At 54.2% G+C, this 17,653-nt stretch overlaps 9 protein-coding genes and 1 non-coding gene across 10 annotated transcripts; 5 read left to right on the top strand and 5 right to left on the bottom strand.

Annotated features, from left to right (window-relative positions):
• Positions 1-710: 710 nt before the first annotated feature.
• On the top strand, positions 711-2,050 carry K437DRAFT_281040 (uncharacterized protein; the record flags this gene model as incomplete). Its single annotated transcript, XM_013385244.1, has 2 exons — positions 711-1,140; positions 1,216-2,050. 2 exons carry the CDS (start codon positions 711-713, stop codon positions 1,740-1,742), a joined length of 957 nt encoding a protein of 318 aa, XP_013240698.1. The 3' UTR covers positions 1,743-2,050.
• On the top strand, positions 1,939-2,298 carry K437DRAFT_259423 (uncharacterized protein). The gene has a single exon (XM_013385243.1). The coding sequence runs from the start codon at positions 2,039-2,041 to the stop codon at positions 2,225-2,227; it is 189 nt and encodes a 62-aa protein (XP_013240697.1). The 5' UTR covers positions 1,939-2,038; the 3' UTR covers positions 2,228-2,298.
• Positions 2,296-2,712, bottom strand: K437DRAFT_228602 (uncharacterized protein; the record flags this gene model as incomplete). The annotated part of the gene is made up of 1 exon (XM_013385242.1): positions 2,296-2,712. A coding segment is annotated over one exon (417 nt), but the record flags the coding sequence as incomplete, so codon positions are not given.
• Positions 2,681-3,615, bottom strand: K437DRAFT_23696 (uncharacterized protein). The gene has a single exon (XM_013385236.1). The coding sequence runs from the start codon at positions 3,513-3,515 to the stop codon at positions 2,805-2,807; it is 711 nt and encodes a 236-aa protein (XP_013240690.1). The 5' UTR covers positions 3,516-3,615; the 3' UTR covers positions 2,681-2,804.
• Positions 3,616-3,825: 210 nt separating this feature from the next.
• K437DRAFT_259420 (UPF0016-domain-containing protein) lies at positions 3,826-5,326 on the top strand. Its single transcript, XM_013385241.1, has 4 exons — positions 3,826-4,195; positions 4,261-4,887; positions 4,965-5,070; positions 5,164-5,326. Exons 1-4 carry the CDS (start codon positions 4,043-4,045, stop codon positions 5,301-5,303), a joined length of 1,026 nt encoding a protein of 341 aa, XP_013240695.1. The 5' UTR covers positions 3,826-4,042; the 3' UTR covers positions 5,304-5,326.
• Positions 5,327-5,530: 204 nt separating this feature from the next.
• K437DRAFT_t57 lies at positions 5,531-5,636 on the bottom strand. Its single transcript has one exon. It is a non-coding gene; the product is annotated as a tRNA-Lys (tRNA).
• Positions 5,637-5,805: 169 nt separating this feature from the next.
• Positions 5,806-10,652, top strand: K437DRAFT_240106 (uncharacterized protein). The gene is made up of 4 exons (XM_013385240.1): positions 5,806-7,498; positions 7,580-9,541; positions 9,597-9,703; positions 9,761-10,652. Exons 1-4 carry the CDS (start codon positions 6,008-6,010, stop codon positions 10,590-10,592), a joined length of 4,392 nt encoding a protein of 1,463 aa, XP_013240694.1. The 5' UTR covers positions 5,806-6,007; the 3' UTR covers positions 10,593-10,652.
• On the bottom strand, positions 10,593-13,600 carry K437DRAFT_240104 (SDA1-domain-containing protein). The gene is made up of 4 exons (XM_013385239.1): positions 13,007-13,600; positions 12,111-12,938; positions 11,160-12,045; positions 10,593-11,094 (listed from the first exon to the last, which is right to left on the bottom strand). Exons 1-4 carry the CDS (start codon positions 13,504-13,506, stop codon positions 10,639-10,641), a joined length of 2,670 nt encoding a protein of 889 aa, XP_013240693.1. The 5' UTR covers positions 13,507-13,600; the 3' UTR covers positions 10,593-10,638.
• A 189-nt stretch (positions 13,601-13,789) lies between these two features.
• On the top strand, positions 13,790-16,978 carry K437DRAFT_259417 (DEAD-domain-containing protein). The gene is made up of 2 exons (XM_013385238.1): positions 13,790-16,327; positions 16,405-16,978. Exons 1-2 carry the CDS (start codon positions 13,943-13,945, stop codon positions 16,930-16,932), a joined length of 2,913 nt encoding a protein of 970 aa, XP_013240692.1. The 5' UTR covers positions 13,790-13,942; the 3' UTR covers positions 16,933-16,978.
• On the bottom strand, positions 16,903-17,653 carry K437DRAFT_23576 (uncharacterized protein). Its single transcript, XM_013385235.1, has 3 exons — positions 17,157-17,653; positions 17,055-17,083; positions 16,903-16,988 (listed from the first exon to the last, which is right to left on the bottom strand). Exons 1-2 carry the CDS (start codon positions 17,466-17,468, stop codon positions 17,057-17,059), a joined length of 339 nt encoding a protein of 112 aa, XP_013240689.1. The 5' UTR covers positions 17,469-17,653; the 3' UTR covers positions 16,903-16,988; positions 17,055-17,056.

The following is a 17,653-nucleotide window of genomic DNA, read 5'->3' as shown; positions in this document are numbered from 1 at the left end:
TAGTAGTTAAACGTGCCTCCGCCAAAGGAGTGCGAATGGATCAAAGGGAACATGCGATGGTGCGGATGAAAGGGCAAGTACAAGATCCAATCCGGCTGTGCGCTCGTCCAGCATGGCCTAGATCTAATAATACATACGTATCCATCATGGGATAGCTGGAGGTCAGAAAAGATCCTACTCAACGACGGCTGTATGGACACGTCGTCCTGCCTCGTTAAATATCACAAGCTGGAGAAGAGAGCAGACCCGGTCGACATCAAACAAGAGGGTGGGTTCGAAGATAACGTCAATCGTCCAGCATTGTGAACTTGGCGGCAGTTGTTTCACTCCGATTTTGCCAGGACCCCAGGTATGTGTGTTGCACCGAATCATATCGCTTTCGGCAGTCTCCGGCAACCGGCAGTCACACTCGCTCCTCTGGGGCGGTGGGCGCTGGGGGCGGGCCACGTGAAAACGACGGTTGACCTGCAGAAGTGCTTACGCAAATGCATTGTATGCAACTGCGTGGTCTTTCGACTGGTCTCCGATAGAGGACCACATTAGCACATATATACCACCATATCGATACTTTTGGCTTTCTTCCCTCAGCAAGGCCATCAGGCATCAGGTATCCGCCCTTCAGAGCTGCCTTCCACAGAGCGTGACGCATCGCGCAAAGCACAAAGATCACTCAAAAGTCACCCTTCTCGGCCACGCTATCAGCAAGCACCATGTCCAACGAGATCGTTGACATCGTCGTTTTCGGCGCGACCGCCGTGACTGGCAAGCACACGGTGCGCTACCTGCTCTCGCACCGAGAACGGTCCACATTCACTTTTGCTATCGCCGGTCGCTCGTCCAACAAGCTTTCCGCCTTGCGCGCAGAGCTTTCCATCCCAGACTGCGTCCCAACCATCGTGGCAGACTCGTTCGATGCGGACAGCATAGCTGCCATGGTCGCCAAGGCCAAGGTCGTCATCAACCTTGCTGGGCCGTACAACGTATTCAATGCCAGGGGAATTGTCGCCGAATGCGTCAAGCAGGGAAAAGCATATACTGACTTGACGGGCGAGAGTGGCTTCTACAAGAAGGTCATCGATGAATTCCACGACCAAGCAAAGCAGAACGGTGTACCAATTGTCATGAGCTGCGGGTTCGACAGTGAGTACCGCAGGGCTGCCCTCCTTTCAATCCATCTCCATTTACTAATTGATGCATTTGATTGATGTATGGAAGGCACCCCCTCCGACATGGGGACGTTTCTGGCTGTCCAGCATCTCAAATCGCAAGCTCCAGCTTCGCGCATCACTGATGTCACTACAGCGGTCCGCATCTCCTCAACAATTGGCAAAGGTACGCTGATGTCCGGTGTGGATATGGTGACGCAGTCGAAAAGGGAAAACGAAGACACAACATGGCAGCTCAAGTCTGTTCGCCCAGATGAATTCAGCCCGATCGATAGCAAGCGCCCCATGCCGTGGGGTCCCGTCATCAAGGCGCCCCATGGGACACGTGCAGGCGCGCTGGCCTTCTTCCCGCTCGCCTGCCACAACCATCGCGTAGTGAGCAGGACGTGGGGCTTGCTTGAAACTGAACTCAAGGGGAATAAGGAGGCATACGGCGATGCTTTTCAATACGCAGAGGGAATAGTGATGCCGAATGCAACGGTCGCTGCCATCGTCACCATTTTCGTCAAGACATTCTTGCTCTTCCAAATTTGGTTCCCACCGGTGAGGCGTATGCAGAACAGCAGCAAAATGTAGAGCCAGGTTCTGACCAGAGCGTTGGCATTTGTGCTTTCTCCTTTCACAGGCCCGTTGGGCTGTCCAGGCTCTCCCGGATGGCTTCGTCCTAGACCTTAATGGGCTTCTTTCCAAGGAACCTTTCATGGACATCCGCACTGTTGCGCAGTCGGAGGCTGGCCAGAGTAGCATCGCGACTATTTACCACAAGGGAGGCGAGTTAAGCTTTGAATTGCGCATCCCATGAATGCATCTGATCTGATTCACTCTCCTCTAAATTGTGCACAATAGACCCAGCATTCGAATCAACTGCACGCATGCAAGTCGAAGCGACGCTGACCCTCATTCAGGATCCTCAGTCGCTGCTGCTCAAAGGCGGTGTCATCACGCCCGCATTGCTTGGTAAACGCTACACCGAGCGCCTTGTGCAAAATGCCGGCTTCAAGATCGAAACCAGGAGCGTAGGCGGCGGGGATGATGACGAGGGAAGTAAGAAGTTCAAATAAAGGTCATCGCATTGCGACACTGTGTGTAATCGAGCACATACGCAATTCGCATCATGTTTTCATGTCGGTCAGCGCAAACGCTCGTCCATCCTGACTCCCGCATTCGACTTGACCTGCATCCCGAGCTGCTTCATCTTGCCCGCCTCGATGCGTTCATTCTGCACGCGCCTCAATTCTTCCAGCTGGGCTTTGGTCATGTGCGTCGCCGGAGCCGCGGAGGCGGCTGTGCTCCTCGCGCTGCGCTGCTGCGCCGCCAGCGCCTTTTCGTCTGCGAGAGGGTCGTAGCCACCAGTGTCCGGCAGCGTCTCGCCCGCGCGGATCATAGCCATGCGGCGTTCGTGCGCTTCCAAGTTATAGTATTTATCTTGAGGAAACGTGGCGGTGTTGTAGTCCTCGACAAAGGTGGAAATCTGTTTCTTTTCCTCGGATTTGCTGATCGTCTCTGGGTTGATGTGCCGCTCTTCAACTAGCCAGGTTCGGAACTCGCCTTGAAATCGGCTGTTCACGCTGCGATCATTCAAATGGACGCATTGAAATTGCGTCAAGATTGATCAAAGATCCAAAGCGGGGAGGCGACTCACTCCTGCTCTGAGATGATACCGTGCTTGCCATATTCCTGAATAGCACCCAAGTTGCTCTCTTTTGCGTACTTGCGCTTTCTCTTCTGCATCTTCCTTTCCTTCCTCGCTCGACGCTCCTCCTTTGTCTCCTTATCATCACGATGTCGGTGCCGCGAAGAGTGTTGTCTTGAAGTTGAATGATGATTCCGGTGGTCCCGGTCGCGATCACGATCACGAGCATGCTGCCCCCTGCTGTCATTATCACTCTCTTTGCCTCTATCTCTGTCGCGATGCCGACGTGAAGAATGACGGTGTCGCTCGTGCCTGTGATGTGAATCTGCGCCTCGACTTCGGCTTCTCCCCGAGCTTCCACCGGAGCTTGAGCTGGAGGCGGAAGAGACGCTGCGCGAGCGCGAACGCCTATGCGAACGCCGTTTTCGACCGTCTCGGTCGCGATGCCGATCTCGCTCACGGTCAAGGGTACTTTCATGTTCCTTGTCTCTTCTGGGATGGCTTTCACCATCATGTTCTCGCCCCTCCCGCTCCCGTTCACGATGCTTGCCCTTCTCATCTTTGTGAGAACGCATCGATCGGTCAGGGCTAAGGCTGCGACTGCAGCCCCTGCTGCCAATGTGCCGAGCCGAGTCGCGTTCGTGTTCGCGTCCACCGCGATGACCGCCTTGGTCGTCTGTCCGGCTTCGACTCTTGCTGCTATCGCTTCTGTTCATCTTCAGCCACTTTAGTCCCTTGAGCAGATGCGTACATATGGGCTGTGGGGCGCTCAGATAATAAGGATGTAGGCGAGCTGTCGAGAGTCGAGATTCAAGAACCGAGACTCATTGAGCATTCATCAAAAGTTGTTCCAACAAAGTGATGGCCTGATTTCCGGCCGAGAGAGCCCGGCTGCCAGTGCCGAGTGGCAAACCTTTGCCGTAGTGCGGCAGTGGGCAGTTTCGTTAAGCGCTCCACACCTGCGCCCCAATTTTAGTTCCCACCATTGGATTCGTGATTGTGCCGTTGGGTTTGACATCTGTTTGACCATCATCATGGACGGCTTGGACCTGCACTGCGAAGAATATAACACGGCCAAAAATGACCGGAAGATGGCGAGCCACCCGCACAAAGGCCGCCGCTGTCAACTGAAACGTCACTCTCCCACGCGCTTCAGCGAAACAGCATAGGTCTCCATTTCTCCGAGGCGGGATAGATAGCAGCTCCCATCGCCCCGGACGTCGCTGACCAGGTGACAACGATAATGGCCGCAGACGCAGCAGCTCCCCTGATGGGTGTCCAGGGAGGGTCTACAGTTCCCGGTGTCGCGATAAGCTGGCTGCCGCCCATCTCAAGTTTCTCAGAAGAATGGGCCAAGGATCCAAGAGCAGTATGGAGCAGTTTTGCCATGATCCTAGTCAGTCCGGAAGCATCTACTTGTTGTTCGTCTCGCGTGCTCATCGCTGTCTTGATCAATGGCAGGTTTCTGAGATCGGAGACAAGACGTTTCTCATCGCCGCCATTTTGGCAATGCGGCAGTACAGCTTCACTGTCTTTTTGGGGGCTTTCTCGGCACTGGCGCTAATGTCCGTCCTTTCGGCCATGCTCGGCGTTGTCTTCCCGACGTTGTTGCCCAAGACGCTCACAACTTTTTTGGCATCGGCTCTCTTTTTCCTGTTTGGTGCCAAGATGCTCTTGGAGGCCTTGAAGATGGAAGGCGACGAGATGAATGAAGAGTGGCAGGAGGCGGCGAAAGAGATTGATGGCGAGGGTGATGACGTGTACGCAATGGAACGGCTGGAGGATGCCTTAGACGATGAAGAAACCAAGGATTCAAGAATTGAGATACCCATGACCGTGCACGGCAATGTTGGCAGCATGCGATCAAGTATACACCAGCGAGGGTCATCCGTCCACGCGTCTCGATCAGGGTCGCCCAGCCGTCCGCGGCAATCGCGCCTGTCAGAACAAGGTAGTCTACGAGAAGGGGCGCGCAATCTCCTTTCGCTGTGTTTTAGTCGGACATTTGCGCAGGCATTCGTCCTAACTTTTCTCGGAGAGTGGGGGGATCGGAGCCAGATTGCGACGATTGCGCTGGCGGCTGCTCACGTGAGTCCATGGCGAGATAACACATCCATCTGTGATGGAGAAGCGTGCTGAGGAATTGGCGTACATGCGTGTTATAGAATGTCGCGCTCGTTAGCTTTGGCACAATTGCAGGTCATGCCATTTGCACCTGCGCGGCAGTTACCGCCGGAAGCTGGCTGGCATCGCATATTTCTGTCAAGCACGGTGAGTCTGTGTGCCTTTCGTGCAAGCATGTGCCCCTGCCAACCCGTTACTCGACTTCGGTGCTGAGAAGCTTGTTCGTCGATGCATTTACAGTTACACTCGGAGGTGCAGCGCTCTTCATTCTCTTCGGCATCATCTACCTGTATGAATCCTTCCTGCAAATACAGGACCCCAATCCGGCGCTCGCACCGTCGACGATGCTGAACAGGAGCAACACATCGTTGGCGGCTTAAGCACGGCGGTCATGAGAATCCGGATCCCTGAAGTTGTGGACACTAGTTTTTCGCACATAGCAGGTCAGCGGATACCGGGCTACATATCTCGTACAGTTTGCCCGATTCCGTTTTCTCGTTCTTCGCACAATGTTCTGAGTCACAAAAAAATACTGAGCGTGTTTGAGTCGACCACGCTGAGAAAAGCAAAAGTCATGCGAGCTCAACAACAGCTAAAAAAAGAAGGCCGCCCCACGTGGGACTCGAACCCACAACCGTGAGATCAATCTCCTGAAGCACTATCCGTAGAAGGTCTTTAAGAGTCTCAAATTCTGCCGATTGAAATAGCGAGGCCTTTCTCTTCCAGGTAAGATTATTAATAAAACCAAACAAACAACCTGGTCGATTACGTAAACGGAGGCATGGCTGCTCCTCTTTCCATCCCATCACTATCTTTGAGCAACGACAAAGGTGTTTAAGCATGATAATTGCCTTGCCCTTCTTATTTTATCGCTTGGGTCATGCCACGCGAAACCTCGGACACTTAGGCCTCAGGAGCTGCATAAAAGGGGCTTTGTGGTTGCCCATACGTATATTTGGCTGCTCAGTGTGTTCAGCGGGCGTTGGGGCAGAGGACGAGAGGCGGTGGCCCGGCTGAGCAACTGCAAGGTGCTATCAACATCGCGATATCGCCAGGTCAGGGATAACGCCGCCACCCACTCGCTATGATCTCCAATGTTTCTGGAAATGCGCGCGAAGGTGCAGAGCCATCGAGCGCTCCCCGTCATCCATACGCGGCCGCGTCGAACGGCTTCGGCGGCTCGAATAGCAGCATCGGCAGCCTCCATCCATCGTCAGCGCTAGGCACAGGGTCAGAAGCCTCTGCGACTGACGCGCAAGAGTTGATTTCGAAACTCGAAATTGAGCTCAAGGTCAAAGATGGAGCTGAGAACCTGTTACTTCTGTTGCAAGCTGAGGGGGACAGCAAGGCGGGCTTGAAGGTGCAAGTCGAAGCGGAGCTGCAAAGCGCTTACAGCAAAATACAGGCTCTTCAGTCGGCCATAGAGGATGCTCAGACTCGTGGTCAGTATGCACAACCTTCACAAGGAGACTCATTTTCGTATCAGGGCCATGAAGAAATCGAGCTCTCAGAAGACCCTGCTTCCTCAGCTGCCATTATTGATGGTATTGGCTATGCAAGGAGCTCGACTCACAAGGATCATCGGTATCGGCACGGTGCTTCTGGAGCTTTGCCGGACGCAGATGTACAAACCGGATCGTTCGGAGCGAACCTATCCATCTCTAGCCAAATCGGGGCTCCAGGTGGCCTTGGAATTGTGGGCATCTCGCCTCCAAGGGACGTCCTGACAGAGGTCCAAGGAACGTCTGGAGCACCAGAAGCGACCCGCATAGCAAAGTCTCAAGCTGAAGCACTTTTTGCCATGTTAAAAAGCTTGTCGCAGATGGACGAAGACGTGACGGTACAAAATGCGAGAGAGACAGGGCCGGCAGTGACGGTTCAGCGACGCATTCGAAATGCTCCCGGCCACATCCGCACTCCAAGCAATGCGGCCGGTCTCGGACAAAAGGCCAAGCAAAGGATGGACACCATGTTGCGCATTGTCAGCTTGCTTCGCAGCAACATTAGAGTTAGGTATGAGGTGGACGCAGCAGCACTGGTCGATGCCGTGCTCCCGTGTCTGAGTGACCCCGCTGGAAAAGAAGTGCGTGCGCACGCCTATCGTACGTTGCGACACGCAGTCGTCCGACCTCCGAAAGCTCTTTGCGACGCTTTCAGAGCCAAGGGCCTTCCCCTGTATCTCATGCATACACTTCTGCGTGACCATCGCTTTGAACAAGAGCGAGAGCAAGCTCTCAAGCTCATACGCGCAATCATGGAAGCAGGAACAAGCGGATCCAAGGTTTTGCATCACACCGGATCTCTGCAGGAATACATCGACATCGGCACCGTCAGAGCGCTAGTCGCTATTGCAGAGCAACCAGATGACAAGCTGCGAGACATATGCGTTGAGACACTTGGCGAGCTTGCCCTCATCGATCTTGAATTTCTGGTACGCGCCGGCGGGTTAGGACCTCTTTTGCACTCTCTCACAGAACACAACACGGATCTCGCCCCCACGCTGATGCGCACACTTTTGTCGCTGCTGGATGCACCTGCCACGAGATCGTACTTACGACCAGGGGTAGATTTGGAGGTGCGTAACCCTGCTTGGGAAAGGATAGTAGGTACATCAAGCAATACAGAAGAACTGATCTTCTTTGCTCTGCTCGTCTAGGTTGTGATCTCCGGCTTTACAGACCCTCCTTATCGAGCGTACGGAACCGCAGAAGCTGGTTTGCGCACTACTGCTCGCGTGGTATCTGTGATGCTACGAAGCTGGACAGGCCTGATCTACCTGTGCATGAAGGATCTGCATGCGATCCGATCGCTCGTGCAGGCTCTGCGCATCAATCCCAACGAGGCTTGCGACGTATTACTCGACATGCTTTACGATCTGTTCAATATGAATGCCGGCTCAGAGACGGACGAGGCATTCCATGCACTGAAACGCATGTCCTCATTCTCTCCAGCAGCTCTGAACCATAGCGAGGGCAAAGGCTGGGTAGCAGGTGACAATTCATGCAAGCACAATCTCATCGATCATTTCCTTGCCCTAGTTCTCATGATCTTCCTGGAAGCTGGGCTGCTCGAAGCGCTGGTACATGTGATCGAATATTATCCCGATCTCCGGCGAAAAGCAACACTACTTGTCGGGGAGGTGCTCAGTCTTTCAAATCGGCTCCTTCCGCCTCACATCATTCCGCACATCCACACGCTCCCACGACTGTTCACGTTGGCATCAAAAGCCGAAGATGCTGGGCCAGCTTCCCGCGATGCCGCATCCTCAGCGCTCAGTCTGATTGACGCCCTTAGTCGCAATCGCGTCGATGGCCCAAGTTCCGCGATCTTATCGCCTGTGGCTAGCACGCGGGCAGATCTACGAACGATCGATAAGGTGAGGCAGCGCCACCTCATGCAGATGGACGATATTGCCTTTCGAAATATGATAGTCGAAACGCAGGTGCCAGTCTCAAAGGATCACACAAAATGGCATATGGAAAAACTCAACGACTTGCTGGAAGGGGCCCTCCTGGATCCAAGGCGTGTGGAAGAGGCTATGAAAGGATCGTCAAGATTCTTCAAGCGCATGCTGGCATTCTACCATCCATTTTCGTTGCGCTACAGCCATATCCGCAAGAGTCTTCAGACTTCCATTATCACGCGCATGGGATGCAGCATGCTCGGGACAATCATGAACCATCCGGAAGGGTTCCGTTTCTTAGCGGAAGATCCCTTTCTGTCGCAAGTTGCGGAGTGCTTACTGCAGCTAGACGAGCTCAACCTTACTTCGACCGAGGAGCCCTTGATGACGCGTGCGCGGATGGAGGAAACGCTCACAGGCGGCTACTTTGAGATGATAAGCGTCTTCACGCGGTATGCAGCAGGGGTGGAGCTTTTGGAGAAGTTTCAACTTTTCTCGATCCTTCATCGACTAGTCACGCAAAGCCGACGCGCTTACATTGTGAAAGCGGCGCTTCAACACATGGACCTGGAAACCGATGGGCATCCTCGAGCCCTTTTGTCACACGCATTGACAGCTGGCTCCCGCCATCTTCGCCTCTTTGCGACTCATCGTATAGCGGTGCTTCTTCGAACCTCCGATGCACCGTCAAATTGGGCTATCGAGATGCTGCTTACTCAGCTGTTTGACCCGTCGCGGGCAGTCAAGGAGGCTGCTGTCAAGTTCATCGGCCAAGCTTGTCAGAGGCAACCTCTGCTCGACATGGTGGTATCCAAACGGCCTTCTTTGGATCACCTCGGTGACACCGGGAATCCGCTCTTACTAAAGTTTCTGGCAACGACGACCGGTGTACGACACCTGATCGAAGGCGGCTATGTTGACCAAAATATGGAAGACTGGTACACGGAATGCAATCACAGGTATTGCGTTCAGCTTGAAGTCTGGCTGTCGCAGGCTGTAAACATTTACAGGGTCCGAGGGCGGGGCGGACCCGTGCCTTTCAACGGATGCGCACCTCCACACTTCTATGGCGAGCTGGTCAAGACGGAAGCTGGATGCATGGCATTGCACGACAAGGGACATTTTGAAGAATTTGCCCAGTTCATCCAGCAACATGCCTTTGAAGCGCAAGACACGGAGATCTTGGGCCGCTTGAAGAGCGTGCTTTGGGCTGTGGTAAGTGTTGAACGGTTCACTGCGATCTCTCTCAATGCTGACACTCTTTCAATAGGGACATATCGCAACAGCGGAGGGTGGTCTGCAATTTCTCGAAGCTCACGATTTGGTGTCCACGATTGTGGAAATGGCAGAGCGGTCGCCAGTAATTTCAATTAAGGGGTACGTGTCTTACATACAGAGTCCCAGGATGATTACTGAATTGTTTATGGGTTTTAGAACTTGCTTCTTCGTGCTCGGCCTCATCAGTACGACAGAGCCCGGTTATGAGTTACTCAGCGACTTTGGTTGGATATCTGCGCGTGCAGCTTTCCATCCATCCAATGGAATCTGCCTACCGACAGACCTCAACCGCTTTGTGGAGCTGCCACTGTGGCAACCACAAAGCACTTTTGACCTACGTTACCTCAGAATCAAATCTCCCAAGAGTCTCGTGCAGCATGAAATATTGCAAACAATTGCCAACCTTGGCAACTCTATCACTGCAAATAATGCTTCCAAAGCCCTGGCCAAGCTCAAACTGCGGCATTCGCAACAATTTCGTAATCCCACTCTCAAGGCACGTGCGTTGGAATTGCTGAGCAGCTTCTCGTTCAAGCAGACTGTTCGCAAGTACATCTGGGACCTTTTCGACTTGCGCCTGGACGAAGATAGCGTGCGGGAGCTTCAAGAAGCGCATGCGGAGATTATGACTGCAACTGTGGCCCCATCAGAGGAGACCCAAAACATTGCGATCCAGCCTATTGCAAACGTGTTGTCTGCGGCTCGCGGGTCAGTCGATGAATCAGCCACTGGCATTCTTACCAACCACTTACACGAAGATGACAATCGAAATGGTGACGACGGAGACGCTATCTCAGATGTGCAAATCTCGAACGCTCTCTCCTCGGTCCCCCGCAAACCTTTGGAAGTGGGAGACGATGATGAGTCCTCTGTCGGCTCTCTTCCAGTGCAAAGGCTGGGACCTCACTCGAAGCGGGAGGAGCCGGACCTCAACATTCCTCCGCCAGATCTGGAACCGCGTCGAAGAATGGTGGGCGGCTTCGCATAAGGCCGCAGACTGTAGCTCTACCTATTCGCCCACTTGTATAATACATTCACTTGGTACGCTTCTTGGCTTTGTCGATGTGCTTTCGAAGCTTCTTGGACTTTTCATATAGACTTGCCCTCTTCTTGCTCCTGACCTGGAAACTCTTCTGAATCATTTGGAAGTTCTTGCTCTTCTTTTTCTGTTCATTTGTCGTCGAGCTCGGCGTGTCCTTGTTCTTCTTGCCTTTCTTGCTTCCAAACTTGTCCCGGTCCTCCCTTCCCTTGGCGATCGAGGCCATGCGCTCCTCATAATCTGCTTTGGCCTTTTTGCGCGGTCCAAGGATATCGCCTTCGTCCAAGAATGTGTTTCCCTGTGCGCCGGCCGCTCGTTTTTTGCTGGCAGCTGTGGCCGCCTTAAGCTCCTGCAAGGCCTTCTTTGAGCCTATTGACCCAGCCTTAGCTGCGGCTTCAGCTGACGCCAAGCGCAGCTCGTTGAGTTTTGCAAAATCAGCTGGTGTGAGGATCTGCGAAGATATCAAGGATGGGATCAGTTGGGTTTTCGATCTGACGCGCACGCAGAGCAGCTCACCTTGGTTGTCGCAAGCTTCATTACCACCTCTTCCGCAGCTTTCGCCCTTTCAGCCAGCTCCTGTGCGTCTTTGAGCGCTTGCTCTCTCCTCGCTTTTACCGCCTCACTTTCCTCCTTTTCATCGTCTACTTCACCAGCTTTCCGCCTCGCCTTCTCCACCTGCCGCTGCGCCTTCCATTGCGTGGCACGCTCCTTTGCGCTAGGTTTTGGTCCATCTGCGTCTCCGACCTTTTCTTTCGGATTACCATCTTCGTCCTCGCTGTCTGAGATCTCAAAACCGTCTCGCCCATCTTCTTCATCGCTGATGACGTCGATCCATCCACCGCCGTCGTCACTGTCAGAATCGCTGTCGCTCTCTAGCTCCCATCCCTCCCAGCCTTTTTCGTCGGCCTCATCCACCTCTTCATCATTATGCTCATCCAGGTGCTTTGCTAGCAAATCTAGACCGGGAATGCCATGAACTTCGTTCTTATCCACGCCAAATTGCATGGAGGATCCAATGGGTTCACCTGCGATAGCGGCCATCGTCGCGGCTTTGCCACGTTCCCGCTTGTGGAGCAACGCAGGGTTCACCTCCCTGTAAAGAGCCAGCAAACCGCGACTGGCCGCACACACGCCTTTGTCCTTACTCTTGCGGTATGCGATGAGGTCCTCGAGCAGGTCGCGCTCGGCCGAGCCTTCCATGACCGAAGGCTGTCGGCGACACACTTCACGAATGGTGTTGAGACCGGCCGCAATGACCTCTGGACCGACGCCGGGGTGAACGAATGCGTCGGAAAGCTTGCGAACAATCTGCACGAGCACATCAGGGGGCGTCTGCTCGTGGACAGATTGCGCCACCGAGACCAAGATGAGTGTGACGTGGAGTTGCTGTGGCGCAAGATACCTTGCAAGAGTGAAACGGAGCTTTCAGCATCGTTCAAAATTCGCACGAAGAACTATTCAACTCACTTGACGACGTAGGAATAGAACCCGAGAACAGCGAGCTTGTTTAAACTGATGACTCTACTGAGTAATTGCATGATCCTGACCTTGAGCTCGATCGGAGTCCTTTTGTCACCAATGCGAAGCATTTCGAATAGCTTGTCCGCAAAGCTCTGAGGATCATGCAATAAATCAATGGCTGCAGCGTTCATCGTCCCATCTCCATCTCCACCGCGGTTGGCCTCCTTCTGCTTGTTCATCTTGCGCGCTGTCGCTGCTGCTGCTTTGATCTTTCTGTCTGCACTGCGCGTCTTCTTCTTGACTTTCCGTTGGTGCTTCAGCTTAGACATATCTGGTGTATGGGCACTGGTCTCGTCACTATCGCTGCCGTCATTCTCGTCGTCAGATCCGTTTGCGGTCTCGGAGGCGTGCAGATCACCAAGGAAGAACCTGATACAAGAGGCTTGGACTTTTGGATGTGGGTGGAAGCACCCTTCGCTGATGATCTGCACCGTCTTGGCGTCTCTCCAGATGTTCTTGCGCCACAGCTCCGATGCCAAGCGCACAGCCCAGAGAGCCTCGCTCTTCATGCGGCTCTCAGCGGCAAGTTTACCTTTCGCCTTGCTGGCGGCCGAGCCAGTGTCGTTGATGCCGATACCTGCAGCCGCAACCTTGTTCGCTTCGATACCCTTCTGAATAAGACTGAAAAGCCATCCTTGCACCAGACTATTGAGCTTCACCGCCTTTGTCTTAAGGTTTGCGGTCTTGAGATCGGACAAAATCGTCTTTTGTACAAAAGTGCGCAGGGTAGCCGAAGTTGTGAGTGATAAGAGCGGGAGCAGTGTGCGAAGGAGTCTATTATGGACAACACCAAACATTGTCAACAAGCGCGAAGTGCGACATCGAGTAGAAATCGCACTTACTCTTCAGAGCTGATATGGTCCTTGTTGCGCAACAGGACTAGACTTTTGACACAACTGAGCCTGAGGTCCGGGCTGAGCGCCGAGTGATGCTGCAAAAGCAGAGTTGACAATTCTTCAGGAAACCCCTTGGTGATCTGAGGGTATGATGGAGCGAGCTGCGCAACGAAGGAAAGCAACGAAAGGAAGCGATTGTGCTCGTCTTTGGACGTCTTGATTATCTGTGAAGCTGCCGATGGCCCAGCCATACCTGCACCTGACCCGCTGGCGTCCATCCCGATGCCCATGTCGCTTCTGAGGATCCGACTCAAGGACTGATAGTGATTCCATTGCGCAATAAAGTCATCTCTGTAGCTGGCTGGGTCACGCTTGAGCAGGTTCTGCAGGGCCGGGAGGTTGGACGTATTCAGAAGACCGCGGGCCTTGGAGCGCTGACGAAGGTCGTCATCTGCAGCGGCTTTTTTAGCCGCGCCGCCCTTCTTTGAAGATCCAATACCGGGCATTTTGAGGCAAATAATCGACTGCCTCGAGGATCCTGTGTCCCCCTGTTGAATACCGCACCAGCGAGGATGTGTAAGAAGAGCCTTCAGTTAATCTCCTGTCCCCTTGGTCGAAGTCAATATGAGCTGGGGAGGGAGAAGTCGGTCATGAGCGATGAGACTGAGGCACCGCTAGAAATTTTGCTGACTGCCAAGTTCCGAGTTCCGCGTTTGGTCAGCAGGTATCTAGAACCTCTACACTCTCATATGAACATGATCTCATTCCTGCAACAGGGCAAGTGGGTTAGCCTTTCGCTCTTGAACAATTTCCCCAGCAAAGGTCAAGACGGGCGAAAATTCGGCCCCCTTGACTCTCTGTAGCTAGGATCAGTTGCAACGACCAGGTTCATCTCCGAGACTCAGCTCGCCCAGTAGGCGGCATTGGACGGAAGCAGGCAAGATGGACGACGACGACGGCATCCTCCTCAACTTTTCGGTACCCGCTCAGGCTAGCGCAAACGGCAGTAACAAGAAACGAAAGCAGGTCACCTCTAGCAGGCCTTCGCAACGTAACAGTTCCTCACGGACAGCCGAATTACATGTATCTCGTGATCACCTTGCACGAGCTCCTAAAAAGGCAAAACTGATTCCCCATCCAGCTGTTTCTCGCACCTATCGGGCCGTTTCTACTGGACTAGTACCCAAAACAGGCGGATCTAGTAGCAGATCTGCGACAACATCTGCATCTTCAAAAGACGGCCACGCGAAAAAGGAAGAAGTTCCTGTCGCCTCAGCTGGTCATGCACAACCAAGCTTGAATGCAGGGACGGGAGGGACAGTGATCTCGTCCCTTTTCACTGGCGTCTCGATTCCCCGCGCCAAACCATCTTCGACAGCCAAGAATGCATTAGCACATGCTCCTTCAAACGCACCACTGTCTGGGCCAGTCACCTTTTCCACGCTAGGGCTGCATCCTTTGCTCGTACAATACCTCAAAAGCGAGAAGATAGGAATTGGCGAACGTCCAACGGATATCCAGAAGAAGGCGTTGCCACATCTTTTTGCTGTTGGCCAGTACACTCTCGATGGCGATGACGTACCGCTGAGCCAATCAAAGCGGCGTGACGTGCTCCTGGCAAGCCAGACTGGCTCGGGAAAGACCTTGTCCTTTCTTCTGCCTATCCTGCATTCACTGCTCCCGCTCAGCAGTCTTTCGTTCATACACCGCAGCATCACAGGAACGCTGGCGATCATCCTTACACCGACACGTGAATTAGCTCGCCAGATCTACGAAGTGCTCGAGAAGCTTGTCAACCTGCCGTTGCGCCTACAGGGCAGCAGCGAGGCCGAAGGGCAAGGGGACGATGGAGACGACGGTCCCCGCATGTCGCGCTGGATTGTTCCTACGCTGCTTTGCGGAGGGTCGACGAAGAATCACGAGAAGACGCGCCTGCGGAAAGGCTCGTCCATTGTGGTAGCCACTCCAGGCCGGCTTCTGGATCACTTGCAGAACACATCTGCGTTTGACGTGGGAAAGCTGCGCTGGCTTGTCCTTGATGAGGCAGACCGACTCATGGAGCTCGGATTCAAAGAAACGCTCGAAGGCATAGTAAAGGCCATTGACGGTCGCCGGAAACTGGCTATGGAAGCGGCCCGGGAGGCGACGCGCGCGCGTGAAGGCTTACCTGCATCGGCATCAGCCTCGGCCGTACCCAAGGACGATGCAGAGGAGCTGGACTACATGGGGGTGAATTGGTGGGCTGGCGGGCGCCGAACCATTCTCTGCAGCGCGACCATCGATGAGAATGTTCAAATCCTTGCAGGCTCGACACTGCGAGACCCGCTCGTTGTCCGGGGGCATGGTGGAAAGGAGCCAGAGCAGGTTTCGGTACAGGAAAAGTCGGAGAAATCGGATGCTTCGCAGCTAGCTGAAGCTTCCAACTCCCTTGCAACAACAGCATCATCTGGGACGTTCGCAGCTCCTGCGCAGTTGCGTCAGCACTACCTCTTGGTGCCACCCAAATTACGGCTGGTCACGCTCATTGCGCTTCTACGGCAGGTTCTCTTTTCGAAGCAACGACCCGACGGGCGAGAAGGGGCGAATCGCGTGATCGTCTTTATGAGCTGCACCGACAGCGTTGATTTTCATTGGAATGGAGTTGGCGGAATGACGATGGATGGTTCTGCCGACAGCGAAGAAAGAGAAGAGGTAGAGGCGGGACATAAAGAGCAGGTCGCGCAACGGTGTGAGCTGCTACCTGGCTGCTCATTTTACCGACTTCATGGAAGCTTGCAGCAGGGCGAACGCATTGCTTCCCTCCGAGCGTTCAGCAGCTTGGGCGAGAAGAAAGCGAAAAGGGGGAGCAAGGAGGGTGCAACAGATGCAGAGGAAGGGGCGCCTGCGCCTGCTGAGGAGACTGGAGATCAAGGCAAGAATTCTGCAGCCGTGCTCTTCTGTACATCCGTCGCCTCTCGTGGTCTGGACCTTCCACATGTGGGCACGGTCATTCAGCTCGACGCACCAACTGAAGGCGGTGTGGAGGAGTACGTGCACCGCATTGGGCGAACAGCGCGCGTCGGCAAGGCGGGTCACAGCTGGACGATGCTGCTTCCGCACGAGAAGCCGATCGTCGAAAAGTACCAGGCGGGCATGTTCATCGATGATCAGCAGGGGCAGAGCTCTAGCGCGGCCAGGCCAGGAGACAAGAGACAGCGGCCACAGATCAATGAGGTTGACTTCAGAGACGTGCTCCTGGAAGGGTATGGAGGAACGGCGGATGAGTACGAGAATCGCGCCACAGATGTGCAGCTTGCCTTTGAGCGTTGGGTCCTGCGATCAGAAAAGGTGCGTCCGTGGCTCGAAGTTTCGCGGCAATTATTGCAGGGCTGTAACCCATAAATTTATCCTTGCTCTCACTGCAGGCCGTCTCACTCGCCCGCCAAGCGTACCTTTCGCACCTGCGCGCGTATGCCACGCATCCATCATCAGAGAAGGCGATCTTCAGTCTGCGCGATGTGCATCTCGGTCATCTGGCGAAAGCGTTTGCGCTGCGCGAGGCACCTGCGACGGTCAAGAGCAAAGCGCGCTTGGCACATTTGCAGCAAGACAGCGGTGAGGGAACGACTGCGAAGCGCAAGAAGGCCAAGATGGCCAAAGCGGCGTCGGCAGGTACCAATGGGCCCGCTGACGATGGTTCTTCGGATGGAGAAGAAAAGGACGGCCTGATGAAGGGAAAGGCCAAGTTGGCTTCGAAGGCGGACATGCTGGCTCTAGCGAGCAAGATCGGCGAAACCAGTGGAGGTGGAGCCGACGCTGGCGTGAACAGCATCATGGTGCGCAACAAGGAAGCAGAGGAAAGGATGTACGCTGCTGTGCGGCAGCTGGGAAAGAAGTCGAAGAAAAAGGGACAAATGGGCGCTATGGGTGCGGACGAGTTCCAGATCGTTTAAATCTGGCGCGTGTACTTCATCCTCAGACCAATTCAGAGACGCAGCCTCCAGAGATGCTGTGCCCGCAGAGCGCAACTTTTTTTAATCGTAGCATGAGAGATTCATCAGCTTTTTCTACCTACTGTCATGATCGCAACGATGCACCGCCGCTCTGAGTGCGTCGTTCGCCTTGTTGTCAGCTGAGTGTGCGCTTGACTCCATAGACTAGATCAAACGAGACTCACATTGATCGCGTCCATCTCAGCCTCGTCCAGCAGCAGTGCCGGAGTCTTCCAGAACCTCTCCGGCAGCTGGTGCAGATCTTCTACAGCGCCATGTTGGTGGTTCGTCGAGGACGCCTGCGATGACGCGCCTTGCCCTGACGATTGTGCTGCTGCCAGCTGCGCAGGAGACTTTACCTTGTCCGGGTTGAAATGCGGGCCGGATCGGTAGACCTCTTGGAAGTGCTTGAAGTCAATCTCTTTCGGTGCCGCCGGGTGTGGATGTCGTTCAGTAGCTGTTGAAGGGTAGGAGGCGTTAAGAACAGAGTGGTTCATGTCAGATATGCAATGAGTAGAGGTTCCAAAGGCTGCAGGACCCCGCAGCAGGTCATGGAGTTGGGTCCCATCTACAGCGTGCCAAAAGGACCTCGCCCCTCGCAAGCCCAACCCGATGCTGTAAAGCGAGTCTCGCTGCGACTCGAGCTGGGGACCACGATGACTTGACGCAGTAAAAGAAGGGG

The sequence above is a fragment of the Tilletiaria anomala genome (genome assembly GCF_000711695.1).
Source record: "Tilletiaria anomala UBC 951 chromosome Unknown K437scaffold_119, whole genome shotgun sequence".
NCBI lineage: Eukaryota > Fungi > Basidiomycota > Exobasidiomycetes > Georgefischeriales > Tilletiariaceae > Tilletiaria > Tilletiaria anomala.
The sequence above is the reverse complement of the archived record's forward strand: the minus strand, read 5'-3'. Positions and strand labels throughout refer to the sequence as shown.

Excerpts from the sequence above, each read along its gene's own strand:
- K437DRAFT_259423 (XM_013385243.1), top strand. The coding sequence starts at position 2,039 with ATGCAAGTCGAAGCGACGCTGACCCTCATTCAGGATCCTCAGTCGCTG.
- K437DRAFT_23696 (XM_013385236.1), bottom strand. The coding sequence starts at position 3,515 with ATGAACAGAAGCGATAGCAGCAAGAGTCGAAGCCGGACAGACGACCAA.
- K437DRAFT_259420 (XM_013385241.1), top strand. The coding sequence starts at position 4,043 with ATGGCCGCAGACGCAGCAGCTCCCCTGATGGGTGTCCAGGGAGGGTCT. Across the intron at positions 4,888-4,964 it reads TTGCGCTGGCGGCTGCTCAC|AATGTCGCGCTCGTTAGCTT; the intron begins GTGAGTCCATGG and ends TGCGTGTTATAG. Across the intron at positions 5,071-5,163 it reads GCATATTTCTGTCAAGCACG|TTACACTCGGAGGTGCAGCG; the intron begins GTGAGTCTGTGT and ends ATGCATTTACAG.
- K437DRAFT_240106 (XM_013385240.1), top strand. The coding sequence starts at position 6,008 with ATGATCTCCAATGTTTCTGGAAATGCGCGCGAAGGTGCAGAGCCATCG. Across the intron at positions 7,499-7,579 it reads GACCAGGGGTAGATTTGGAG|GTTGTGATCTCCGGCTTTAC; the intron begins GTGCGTAACCCT and ends CTGCTCGTCTAG. Across the intron at positions 9,542-9,596 it reads AGAGCGTGCTTTGGGCTGTG|GGACATATCGCAACAGCGGA; the intron begins GTAAGTGTTGAA and ends CTCTTTCAATAG.
- K437DRAFT_240104 (XM_013385239.1), bottom strand. The coding sequence starts at position 13,506 with ATGCCCGGTATTGGATCTTCAAAGAAGGGCGGCGCGGCTAAAAAAGCC. Across the intron at positions 12,939-13,006 it reads GACCATATCAGCTCTGAAGA|ACTCCTTCGCACACTGCTCC; the intron begins GTAAGTGCGATT and ends TGTCCATAATAG. Across the intron at positions 12,046-12,110 it reads TTCTATTCCTACGTCGTCAA|GTATCTTGCGCCACAGCAAC; the intron begins GTGAGTTGAATA and ends CACTCTTGCAAG.
- K437DRAFT_259417 (XM_013385238.1), top strand. The coding sequence starts at position 13,943 with ATGGACGACGACGACGGCATCCTCCTCAACTTTTCGGTACCCGCTCAG. Across the intron at positions 16,328-16,404 it reads GGGTCCTGCGATCAGAAAAG|GCCGTCTCACTCGCCCGCCA; the intron begins GTGCGTCCGTGG and ends CTCTCACTGCAG.
- K437DRAFT_23576 (XM_013385235.1), bottom strand. The coding sequence starts at position 17,468 with ATGAACCACTCTGTTCTTAACGCCTCCTACCCTTCAACAGCTACTGAA. Across the intron at positions 17,084-17,156 it reads CTGAGATGGACGCGATCAAT|AGCGGCGGTGCATCGTTGCG; the intron begins GTGAGTCTCGTT and ends CGACGCACTCAG.